This window comes from Mercenaria mercenaria, chromosome 17 (assembly GCF_021730395.1).
Source record: "Mercenaria mercenaria strain notata chromosome 17, MADL_Memer_1, whole genome shotgun sequence".
In the NCBI taxonomy this organism is placed as follows: Eukaryota; Metazoa; Mollusca; class Bivalvia; order Venerida; family Veneridae; genus Mercenaria; species Mercenaria mercenaria.
This window is the reverse complement of record NC_069377.1, coordinates 55,776,346-55,788,606: the sequence shown is the minus strand read 5'-3', so window position 1 is coordinate 55,788,606 and position 12,261 is coordinate 55,776,346. Positions and strand designations below refer to the sequence as shown.

At 34.6% G+C, this 12,261-nt stretch overlaps 2 protein-coding genes across 2 annotated transcripts in view; both read right to left on the bottom strand.

Annotated features, from left to right (window-relative positions):
- The window catches only part of LOC128550089 (F-box only protein 30-like), a 121,697-nt gene that overhangs the window by 2,695 nt on the left and 106,741 nt on the right, over positions 1–12,261 (bottom strand). The gene's annotated exons all lie outside the window — the stretch shown is intronic.
- LOC123537632 (transcription elongation factor SPT5-like) overlaps positions 1–12,261 on the bottom strand; it is a 56,535-nt gene that overhangs the window by 34,144 nt on the left and 10,130 nt on the right. The window contains exons 3-6 of the mRNA XM_045321471.2: positions 6,117–6,287; positions 5,514–5,601; positions 4,520–4,658; positions 1,403–1,534 (exon numbers count right to left, since the gene is read on the bottom strand). Of these exons, the coding sequence (XP_045177406.2) occupies positions 1,403–1,534; positions 4,520–4,658; positions 5,514–5,601; positions 6,117–6,287 (530 nt within the window). The remainder of the gene's footprint in view (positions 1–1,402; positions 1,535–4,519; positions 4,659–5,513; positions 5,602–6,116; positions 6,288–12,261) is intronic.

The window sequence follows — 12,261 nt, the reverse complement described above, 5'->3', positions numbered from 1 at the left end:
CCCCCCCCCCCTGAAAAGTATGTTTTTCCCCCCATTTTAAAAAAAATTTCCCCCTCATCAGAAATTAAATTGAGCGAAACTGATGTCCGATGTGGCGCCAGGTTTTATTTGATATTGTGCGGCGACGGGTTTTATTCAATACTCAGTACCATCATGTGGTCGCTTTCCACATTTATTTTGTTTTCATAGTCAAGTATCTTGCCGATGGCTTCAAAATGTCGCACAACGCGAAGTGTTATCTGGAATCAGCTTTTGATGGTGAACAAGTGTTGCAAGTTTTAAAGCAATAGCTTTGATAGTTTAGGAGAAAAGCTGACCTAAACACAAAACTTAACCAAGAAATCTGATTTTCTAAGTCCACAAGGGGCCATAATTCTTGCAAAAAGCAATGTAGAGTTACGGTACTTGCTGTGCTGAGTCAGCTTTTAATGGCGAATAACTGCTCCAAGTTTTAAAGCAATAGCTTTGACTGTTAAGGAGAAAAGTTGACCTAAATGCAAAACTTAACCAAGAAATCTGATATTTTCTAAGTCCAAAAGGGGCCATAATTCTTGCAAAAAGCAGGATGGAGTTATGTTTCTTGCTGTACAGAGTCAGCTACTGATGGTGAACAAGTGTTGCAAGTTTTAAAGCAATAGCTTTGATAGTTTAGGAGGAAAGCTGACCTAAACATAAAACTTAACCAGGCAATGCCAACACCGATGCCAATCAAGTGATGACAATAACTCATTTTTTCCCCAAAAAATCAGATGAGCTAAAAACGGCTAAAGTGTCAAAGAAAATTGACATTCTGTTCAAGCAGAGCCTTCTATCTCAAAGGTACTTCCCAATCTGCGCGGCACATAATCGTTTTTGACACAACATCTCGGCAAATCAAGAGAAATCGAGAACATGAATTTTGTTGTCAAAAAACTCTACGACTTTCTTTTTTTAAAAGTCGTTTCTGGAACATTGTCATTAATAATTAGTCAATTTCTTGAATTTTAAATATATGGACTAGAACTGTCATGTCATTTCTGTGATAATCTATCAGTGTCTGCACTTTCTGCACTGTCATTTTTTGCAGATGCAAAATAGTTCAATTTTGGCGAAAATGATTATTTCATCAAATATTTGATGTTGGATTAGCCAAATGGTTGTATATTCCCCACCAGTGGCTAAAATAACCACACTATCCAAGATTTTATGTGGAATAAAATATGCCACAAAAATTCCCCTTTCAGCTTGGTTGCGTCAAAATTTCCCCCCGGCTAAGGGCACTGACCCCCTTCCCTCAAGTGGAAAAAAAACCCTGAAACTAAATCTAACATATGGCCACTTATCTTTGTTCTTTAAGTACTAGATAATATACTTTTATTCTGGAACTTCTTCTGTAGACATTTTATTATATTTTTTTTCTTACTTTACACCAGGTAAGAGTCCCTGCTGTGTAATTTCATCTGACATTTCCTCGCCTTCACCAAATCTGTCCAGGGCCGAACTGTCTCCATATTTCTGTCTATAGTATGCTTCAATCTCATCTTCTGTCTGGTTACTGGAAAAACAAAAGTATTAAAGTAAACTAATACATTACCAACTAAAACATGTGCTTGTACAGTGGAACTTCTATAAACCAGACCAATGGTCTCGGTCAAGATAAAGTTCCTTCAACTGGAAATAATCATTCTAAACTGTTAACCCCTCAACAATAAATATTTCTTTTTGTTCTCATGCTGTTTGGTATTCAGTGTGTAATCACAGTGACTTTTTTTTTATTGTGAATGGGTCCGGTACCACAAAAATTGTGAAAATTAGCGTCGTTTTTCTCAAAATTGTGAATTTTTTCCCCCTTAATTGTGAATTTTTTTAATACTTTGTGAATCAAAATGTTTAATGATGGAATATGAATATATGGGTGTAAAAAGATAGGTATCTAAAACTTACATTCATATATTTATTCCAAAACAAATGAGAACATCATAACAAATAACAAAAGAGATCAGAATACTGTAACTTAGTATATTCAAGTACTGGTATAGACTGCAGTGTTACCATCCTCAATTGTTTCAGTACACTTTCCGTTCGCCCCCTGATATACTATGTTATTCAATGGGTTGTACGAAACAACTGTGGAATGAAACCATTTAAATGATTCGTACCTGATTCGTACCTAAACGCAGTATGAATTAAAGTTTCGTATCCAAACGCACTATGAATTAACGTTCAAGGGTCGATAATATAGGGTGACAAACGTAACAAATCTTGATCAATCAGACGTTTTTCCTCAAAAAAAATCGATAACAAACTTCTTTAAAGTTTTTCAATGCTTTTTTACGTTTTTCTACTATTTTAAGAGATTTTCACACCAACTGTGAATGGGTCCAGCGGACCCAATTTGAAATTTGTGAAAGACCGTTAGCAATTGTGAACGGGTCCAATATTCGGTACCCCCTATATAAGGAAAAAAATCGCTGAATCAATACTGCTGACTCTGATAAAGATATTTGTATAAAATTCTAAACAAAGCAGCAAAGTTTAAAACTTCCAAAAACACATTTTTTGCTGGGGAAAATAAATTTCATCTTAGCTATGAAGTACAATGTCTAAAAAATATGTTATTCTTGAAAAAGCACCAGATTAAGTAGAAGCAGTTCAATTTCTTACAATTTCCTAAGCGTCTTATATCAAAGAAATAGTTCAACAGCTGTAACAGGTCGAAGCTAACGACTGCTTCCAAGCCTCATAAAACTTAATCAAAGGCCTGAATGGCCTGAGTCGGCTAATGATTGATGTACTGACAGTATAGTCTACCAGTTTCAGTTTGTTTTTAGTTTTTTTTCTTAAAATTTCATAACACAGCTCGATATTTACCCAAAATATTATATCCGGATACAATTACACTTTTCTCCAGTTTGAACAATATATTTTACAAATTGTGATGATACGAAGACATTTAGCAGCAATTGGCAGTATCTGACATTGAAGTTTACGGTTAAATTACCTCTTATTTAAATCTTTTCATAAAAAAGTTGTTTCATTTCGCCAAACATAGACGATCTACTTTCGATTTCAAAAACTACAAGAAAATACAATTTAATGTTTCGCCGATTTGTTTATTTCTCGAAAAATAAGAATTAAAATCATTTTTAATATCTGTAGTAACTAAACAAACCAGTAAGAGCTTCTTCTTCCGATAATTTATCCGTTTACTGACTGCAAAATTCATGTGTGTGTGTAGAAACCCACGCAAAGTTTATAGAAATCATACGATGCGTGTATACGTTCAATGTGGGAGAATTAAGGCTGATCGGGATCGGCTATGTTACCTAACGCATCCAGATGATTCAGATTTTGTTTTTAAAAAAGCATTGTGTGCATTTCTGTAATTTTATATACGTTCAGAAATTATTAGACATGCGTATTTGCATTATTTCTATACGTAATTTACGCTAATATGCATCTTATCTGGAGCCCTGTGGAACTATTTTTTGTCTTTCGCTGGATGTTACGCAAGCTTTATAAGCCTGCGCAATTCATAAAATGCACATTTATGCTTAATGAGTTACATTCGAGTATTGCACAATTACAAGTCATAAATATGACAGATTACATCGTATATTGGTCATAGCAAAGGGAATTCACGCAACTTAATTTCATTCTTGCAGTGAACTGTTTGAAGTTTGAGAAATCTAATGGAACTACATCGCTTTACTGTGTTATTTGGTCCATTTAGACTTAGAGAATCGCTGGATAGCAAGGACTCGTCAAAACGATTACATCGTTTAGCCGACTCAAAAATGATTTTCAGTCAAAGCACGTTTTTGGTCAGCAAAACATCTTTTTTTCTGGGAAACAAAGCTAATATAATGAAGAGTGATTTAAATAGTGTTTTTTTTTTCTATTTTAGCTCTTATGGCCATTAGGCTCAGTCAAGTGGAACCATTGAACAAATCTGAGAAAGGTCTATCAAAGGATGTTACAGATGAAGTTTCTTTATGATCTATCCAGTGGTTCATCAGAAATGTTGGCTAATAACGTTTTTTTCTACTTTTAGTTCTGGCAGCTCCAGACCTGGGTTCAATTATTTTCAAAAGTAATTAATTAATTACAATTAAAATAGAAATGCTTCAATTAAATTACAATTATAATTACTTGCTTTTTACAGAAGTAATTAATTAATTACAATTATTTTAAGGAAAGTTATTAGTTATATTTAATTATTTGGCAATATATTCACAAATAGAATCATGATGTTACTATCAAAGACATATTGCCGCAGCCCATAGATACAGTCACCACAGATACAGTCACCATAGATACAGTCAAGTGGAACCATTTTTACAAACTTGAGAGAGGTCTAAGCCAGAATGTTACAGACCATGTTTGTAATTCTGACCAGTAGTTTCAGAGGATAAGGAGTTTAAGTAAAAATATTAATGCTGACTGATGGACAACTGATGCATGATACAGGGTGATCCCAAAATCTCAACTGAGCAAAATGCTCGAGTGAGCTAGAAAAGACACTCGAGATAAAACTCACTTCATTAATTCATTCAGACGTCTATTGCTTTCCATTTCTTTTGCAGTTGGTCCCTCGTATGTGGATTTTCTTTCGATGAGTTCTGCCGCTCCTTCTTCCCAGTCCAACTCATCCTCTTCTTCATCATCATCATCAACCTCTGCAAAAAATTATTATAACTTCAATACAATAGTATATTATTTATTGGACTTTTTTTCAAAATACTTCACCTATCCAGCTGCTGCACTTAGTCTTTAGACAACTTTCAAATTTTTTTTGTCTAAGTCCTAGCCAACTCAAAGCTCTGGAATCAAAACACTATTCTAAAGCCACAAAAGAGTTAAAGAGCACCACAGAATAATTGTATTCTTTTGTATTTCCATGATGGTAATTATACATGATTTGCATGATAAAAACATTATGCACAGTATTTGATATACAAAGCCATGTTTAGATCAAACTTTGTTTCTACAGGGTAAAATAGTTATTTATCTATATTTATTAACCCATACTGAAAAAAGATTTGACTGAATAAGTTTGTAAATGAAGTTGTGAAAGCACGTTAATTCAAGGAGGGCCTAAATTGTCCACCTGTCATCATGCAATCTCTGTATTACACCAGTATATTAACCAGAATGGTTTTCACAAAGTTCATGTGGGAGAAAAAAGTAGGTCATTAGATTGTGGTGGGTCTTTAAAGCACCAATCTGGCTGCACTTTTCTCTCTTCCTGTGACAATTAGCAGTAAAAGTTGACTAGTGACTGTAAATTCTCAGAGATCATGTTTAACTTATTTTCTATTGCAATCAGAAATTCAAGGACGAATTTCAATATCAGATAATACCTTACAGAACTCTTTTTCTATAAAATTGGTGAGACTTTGTGTAAGTGGTCCATTATGAGAGTCAGATAACTGCATGAATGGAGGTTTAGGGACCTGGGTCAGAGTCCTGGTTTGCCTGCATACCTGCATTTCATAACCTAGGACACATTCAAACAATAAAAATCTACATACCAGCCTCATCAAGGATAAATCCTCCATGGCGAGGTTTCTTCTTCTTTCCTCTCATTCTTTCTTCTTCTTCTTCTTCTTCATCAAAGTCCTGGTTACAAATACAAGAACAAATCACTTTGTTGAGTTTTTCTATAATAGATGTAAAACGCAAATCTGACCACTTAATGCAAGAAGTACAGTGGCACTTCCTATTTAATTTCTATAAAGTTGTACACATTAAAATATGTCTTGACCTATCATTACATTAAATAAATACTATGACTGTTATCCTAAATTATATTTCACAAGTGCAAGAAGACCATTGTATCGTATTGTGAAAAAGTAAATTTTGCGAAATACTTATTTACTGAGTGACAAGTTACTGCTTGCCATATAAGATGAGTCAACAAACTTCTTTTTAACACTTACACTAATGTAATGAACTTTGCAGTAAGTACCTAACAAAACATTTAATCATATTGTTGCATCTAAGCAATATCCCCTTTCAAATAACTCAATACAACCCATAACACACAGGTTTCAGAAAGGAGTTGTTGATCATTTAGCAACATGCCTAGCATGTGAAATCAACCTATAACTTGGTGTAGTAACATGAAAGCATACATCCAAGTCATCAAGATCATCATCATCATCACTGCCACTAATCTTCCGTTTTTTCTGTTTGGGTGTGTCATCATCACTGTCATCATCCTCACTCTGAATGACATTCCGCTTCTTATGAGGAGCACTCACACTATCCTCATCTGAGCCCTGATCAGATACATTGTCCTCTCCCTGCAGTAAAGTTACACAATTTCAAAACATTTTCACTTAAGTGTAGTATACACCGTGTCCAATCGTTACTTGGAAAATCCGGATCAGTAACGCATGATCTCGGATCAAATGGAGCGGTTTTGGTAAAAAAATTGTCTTTTACAGTTATTTAGAAATTATTGTCAGAGACGGCATATAGCGCAAGATGTGCTCTGAACATTACGGAATAATCCTTGCTATTTGTTTTCCAGCAAATCTAAGCACTTTTATCAAATACTTCGGAAAACCATGTCAAAATAGCAGGTAAACAATGCCATAACTCAGAAAATGCATTATTTTCAGTACGTTCTCTGATAAACATACAACATTACCAACTCCATGTTGTCACTGATACATTCATATAACACGTTAGTGCTACAAAAGATGAATTAAATTATTTGGAAGGCCGGTATCAGGCGATTCACGACTGAACTGATCAGTAACGCAGGAGCCAAAGGATCAGTGGCTGCAAAATGCAGTAACACAGGAGCTTCGGATTTTTCTTCTGTGTTCGTTTTCATCAAATTCCAAGGGAAACGTACCTTAATTATTCATTTAATTTACTAGTATCTATCAGAAACTATGATAAGTATTGTCTCCTGATAACGTTATAGTCTAAACAGAAATTTACTGGGTTTTTTTATATAGTTATTCATTCTTCTGATGAAACCCTGTGTATTACTATTGATTTAAGGGCAGGAATTCGGTCGCACTGTGGTCAAAACATCTTAGACAGAAAAAGGCATGCATGTACTAAATCCTGTTGTCTATACTTTCTATATAAAGTAAAAAAAAAGAGCTGTCCGTAAGACAGCCAAGCTCGACTATTCGAAATATTGACCCAGAAGCAGGAAAATATTACCCAAAAAAGTTAAATATCAAAAAAGTTTTAAGTTCAAAAGGGGGAATAATTTGACCAAAATGCATATCAGTTATGGGACTTGCTGCTATCAACTAGTTTTTTAACCCCAAAGGCACATGAGAAGTTTCAATTCAATATCTGCATTAGTTTTGGAGATAGAAACTTGCATGTAAAACGTTAACCAGAATTTTCAAAGTCCAAAAGGGGGCATAATTTGCCCAAAATACATGCCAGAGTTATGGGACTTAATCCAGTGAGGTTAGTAATTGATCTAGAAAAAGAAAAAATAAGTTTCAAATCTATATGCCTTTTAGTAATAGCTGTATGTACTTGCACGCAAAACTTTAACCAGAATTTTCTAAGTCCTAAAGGGGGCATAATTTGGCCAAAATGAAGGTCAGAGTTATGGGACTTGATCCTATCAACTAGTTTTATAACCCCGAAGACACATGTGAAGTTTCAAATCAATATCTGCATTAGTTTTGGAGATAATAACTTGCATGTAAAACTTTAACCAAAATTTTCTAAGTCTAAAAGGGGGCATAATTTGCTCAAAAAACATGTCAGAGTTATGGGACTTGACCCAGTGAGGTTGGTGATTGATCTAAAAAAAGAAAAAAATAAGTTTTAAATCTATATGCCTTTTAGAAATAGTTGTATGTACTTGTACGCAAAACTTTAACCAGAATTTTCTAAGTCCAAAAGGGGGCATAATTTGGCCAAAATGAAAGTCAGAGTTATGGGACTTGCTGCTATCAACTAGTTTTATAACCCCGAAGACACATGTGAAGTTTCAAATCAATATTTTCATTAGTTTTGGAGATAGTAACTTGCATGTATAACTTTAACCAAAATTTTCTAAGTCTAAAAGGGGGCAGAATTTGCTCAAACAAGAGCTGTCCGTAAGACAGCCAAGCTCGACTATTCGAAATATTGTCTCAGAAGCAGGAAATTATTACCTAAATGTTAAATATCAAAAGAGTTTTAAGTTCGAAACAGGACATAATTTGACCAAAATGCATATCAGAGTTATGGGACTTGATGCTATCAACTAGTTTAATAACCCCGAAGACACATGTTAAGTTTCAATTCCATATCTGCATAAGTTTTGGAGATAGTAACTTGCATGTAAAACTTTAACCAGAATTTTATAAGTCCAAAAGGGGGCATAATTTGCTCAAAATACATGTTAAGAGTTATGGAACTTGACCCAGTGAGGTTGGTAACTGACCTAGAAAAAGAATAAATAAGTTTCAAAGCTATATGCCTTTTGGTAATAGCTGTATGTACTTGCATGCAAAACTTTAACCAGGATTTTCTAAGTCCAAAAAGGGGCATAATTTGCCCAAAATACATGTCAGAGTTATGGGACTTGATTCTATCAACTAGTTTTATAACCCCGAAGACACATGTGAAGTTTCAATTTAATATCTGCATTAGTTTTGGAGATAGTAACTTGCATGTAAAACTTTAACCAGGATTTTCTAAGTCCAAAAGGGGGCATAACTTGCTCAAAATACATGTCAGAGTTATGGGACTTGACCCAGTGAGGTTGGTAATTGATCAAGAAAAAGAAAAAATAAGTTTCAAATCAATATGCCTTTTAGTAATAGCTGTATGTACTTGCACGCAAAACTTTAACCAGGATTTTCTAAGTCCAAAAGGGGGCATAATTTGCTCAAAATACATGTCAGAGTTATGGGACTTGACCCAGTGAGGTAGGTAATTGATCTAGAAAAAGAAAAAATAAGTTTCAAATCAATATGCCTTTTAGTAATAGCTGTATGTACTTGCATGCAAAACTTTAACCAGAATTTTCTAAGTCCAAAAGGGGGCATAATTTGCCCAAAATACATGTCAGAGTTATGGGACTTGACCCAGTGAGGTAGGTAATTGATCTAGAAAAAGAAAAAATAAGTTTCAAATCTATATGCCTTTTAGTAATAGCTGTATGTACTTGCATGCAAAACTTTAACCAAAATTTTCTAAGTACAAAAGGGGGCATAATTTGGCCAAAATGAAGGTCAGAGTTATGGGACTTGGTGCTATCAACTAGTTTTATAACCCCGAAGACACATGTGAAGTTTCAATTCAATATCTGCATTAGTTTTGGAGATAGTAACTTGCATGTAAAACTTTAACCAGAATTTTCTAAGTCCAAAAGGGGGCATAATTTGCTCAAAATACATGTTAGAGTTATGGAACTTGACCCAGTGAGGTTGGTAATTGACCTAGAAAAAGAATAAATAAGTTTCAAAGCTATATGCCTTTAAATGATAGCTGTATGTACTTGCATGCAAAAAGTAAACCAAGGTGTGACGCCGACGCCGACGCCAGGGTGAGTGGAATAGCTAGACTATTCTTCGAATAGTCGAGCTAAAAACATGTCAGAGTTATGGGTCTTGACCCAGTGAGGTTGGTAATTGATCTAGAAAAAGAAAAAACCAGTTTCAAATCTATATGCCTTTTAGAAATAGTTGTATGTACTTGCACGTAAAACTTTAACCAGAATTTTCTAAGTCCAAAAGGGGGCATAATTTGACCAAAATGAAAGTCAGAGTTATGGGACTTGCTGCTATCAACTAGTTTTATAATCCCAAAGACACATGTGAAGTTTCAAATCAATATTTGCATTAGTTTTGGAGATTATAACTTGCATGTAAAACTTGAACCAAAATTTTCTAAGTCCAAAAGGGGGCATAATTTGCTCAAAATACATGTCAGAGTTATGGGACTTGACCCAGAGAGGTTGGTAATTGACCTAGAAAAAGAAGAAATAAGTTTCAAATCTATATGCCTTTCATTGATGGCTGTATGTACTTGCATGCAAAAACTTAACCAAGGTGTGACGCCAACACCGACGCCAGGATGAGTAGAATAGCTAGACTATTCTTCGAATAGTCAAGCTAAAAAATATGAACAGATAGCTTGCCCCATTTCAAATTATAAGCACGATGGCGAGAAAGCCATTTTCGAGAGATTTTTCCTGAGATCAAAATTAAAATGCTGTGACTTGGAATTACTTTTCATACTACAGTGTAATTTTATTTCTCACCTTTGCACATCTATCAATGCGTTTCTACCAAAATGTCAAAAACATTCGCAAAGAACACGCACGTATACCTTTAAGGATTCCTCAAGTAAGAACTTGTCCCCAGTTACGTGACTATTCTTAGATGGTTCTCACTCTTGTGATTTTACCTCCTTTAGACTAGTATGTAAATTTTCCTTTTTCAGACTAAAAGTAAGGCAAAAGCTTTCGTGTCCTTGAAGACAATCACAGAATTTCGCTACAACTTTACGGGATTAGCAATTCTTTAGCAGAAATAATTCAATTTGTCTAAAAATACAAATTATCATACCACTGCTTTGCAAGTTATTTTCTCAAATTCACGGCCTGTAAACACTAGCTTCTCCTCTTTTGTTGGGTGAGTTGAAAAATGAGTTAACTTAATGATACCCCCATGGCAGCGCTACAATTACCGGAACTATAGGAGTTCTAAATGTAAGCAAAGAAAGAGGGTAAGTTGTTGCATTATTCTTTCATTATTATGGCTTCATGTGCTACAAGTCATATGCTATCAAACAAATTCAACATAATCAAACCTGAAGTCACAAAGACAAAATTCGCCAGTGTAACAGATGAAATAAATCATTTTACTGTGCTGGCGAGCTGATATAAACCTTCATGGAACAGGGAACCCAATGGTATGTCCACAGTGTGGAACGCTTTTTTTATTACAACCAGTATAATTGTACACCTTAATAATCAGTACTGATTTCATGTTCTTAGGTAAGTTGGAGCCGTCTGTTTGTTCTAACTTCATCTATTCAATTTTCATATACTTCAATTTAGTAGCAACATATGGTGACGTGACTCTAACTAGAGTGGAGCATTAAACATCTTTTTGACCATGTTGTTCTTTGTGTTGCCACTACTTATCACTGTTTTGATAGATAAATAAAGTGAATTAAGGTATGTTTCCCTTGTAAATTGATGAAAACGAACACAGAAGAAAACTCAGAAACTCCTATATTACTGCATTTTGCAGTCGCTGATCCTGTGTCTCCTGCGTTACTGACCAGCACGGTCATGAATCGCCTTATATTGGTCTTCCAAGAAATATAATTCATCATTTATGATAAAATATGTTACAGGACTGTGTCAGTGATATCATGGAAGTGATAGTTTAGTGTTTTTACCGAATAACGTACTGAAATAATGCTTTTTCTGAGTTGTGGCATTGTTTACCAGTTATTTTCGCATGGTTTTCCGAAGTTATTGAGAAAAGTGCTTACCGGTGGATTTGCTGGAAAATGAATAGCAACGAGTATTTCATAATATCCGGAGCACATCTTGCGCTATATGCTGTCCTTGACAACAAATTCTAAATAACAGAAAAATATAATTTTCTTACCCAAAATCACCAAAACCGCTCCATTTGATCCGAGATCATGCGTTACTGATCCGGTTTTTCCAAGTACTGGTAACGATTGGACACGGTGGTATAGAAAATAAAAACTGGACAAAAAAGAAAAACTTGACATGGCAGCCATCTTAATATTATGGTGATGTCTGTCCAATACAAACTGGCATTACTAGATATGTAACTAGTGGCCAAATTATTATCAATACAATGAAAAGTAATATTCTGCTATTTCTATTTTTCTATCAAAATCTTTGAAGAAAGATCCTTTGGTAGCACAGAATGCAACCAAGGTTTGACTAAGTCTGTTTATATTAATGAGGTAATGTAACGTAACACAACACGAAGTACTGAACGTTTTTGATGTTTATTTACACAACAGAATATTTCGTACATACTTTCATAATTTATTTCGTAACTTCTTAAGCCTTAACAAATGTCATTTCTAAAGCCTAACTTAATATCCACGAGACCCATTACTAGGTCTCCCCTGGTCTCTCTAGACCCTTCTCACCCGAGATATCTAAAACATCAATATAGAGTATTCTCTAACATCAGTCTGACAACTTGACGTATAAAACGTGTGGGTTTGATATAATAAACAATTACATAATTGCACCAACAATATATCAACTTGACAGGTGTGTAGCTGGTTTACAACAATAAA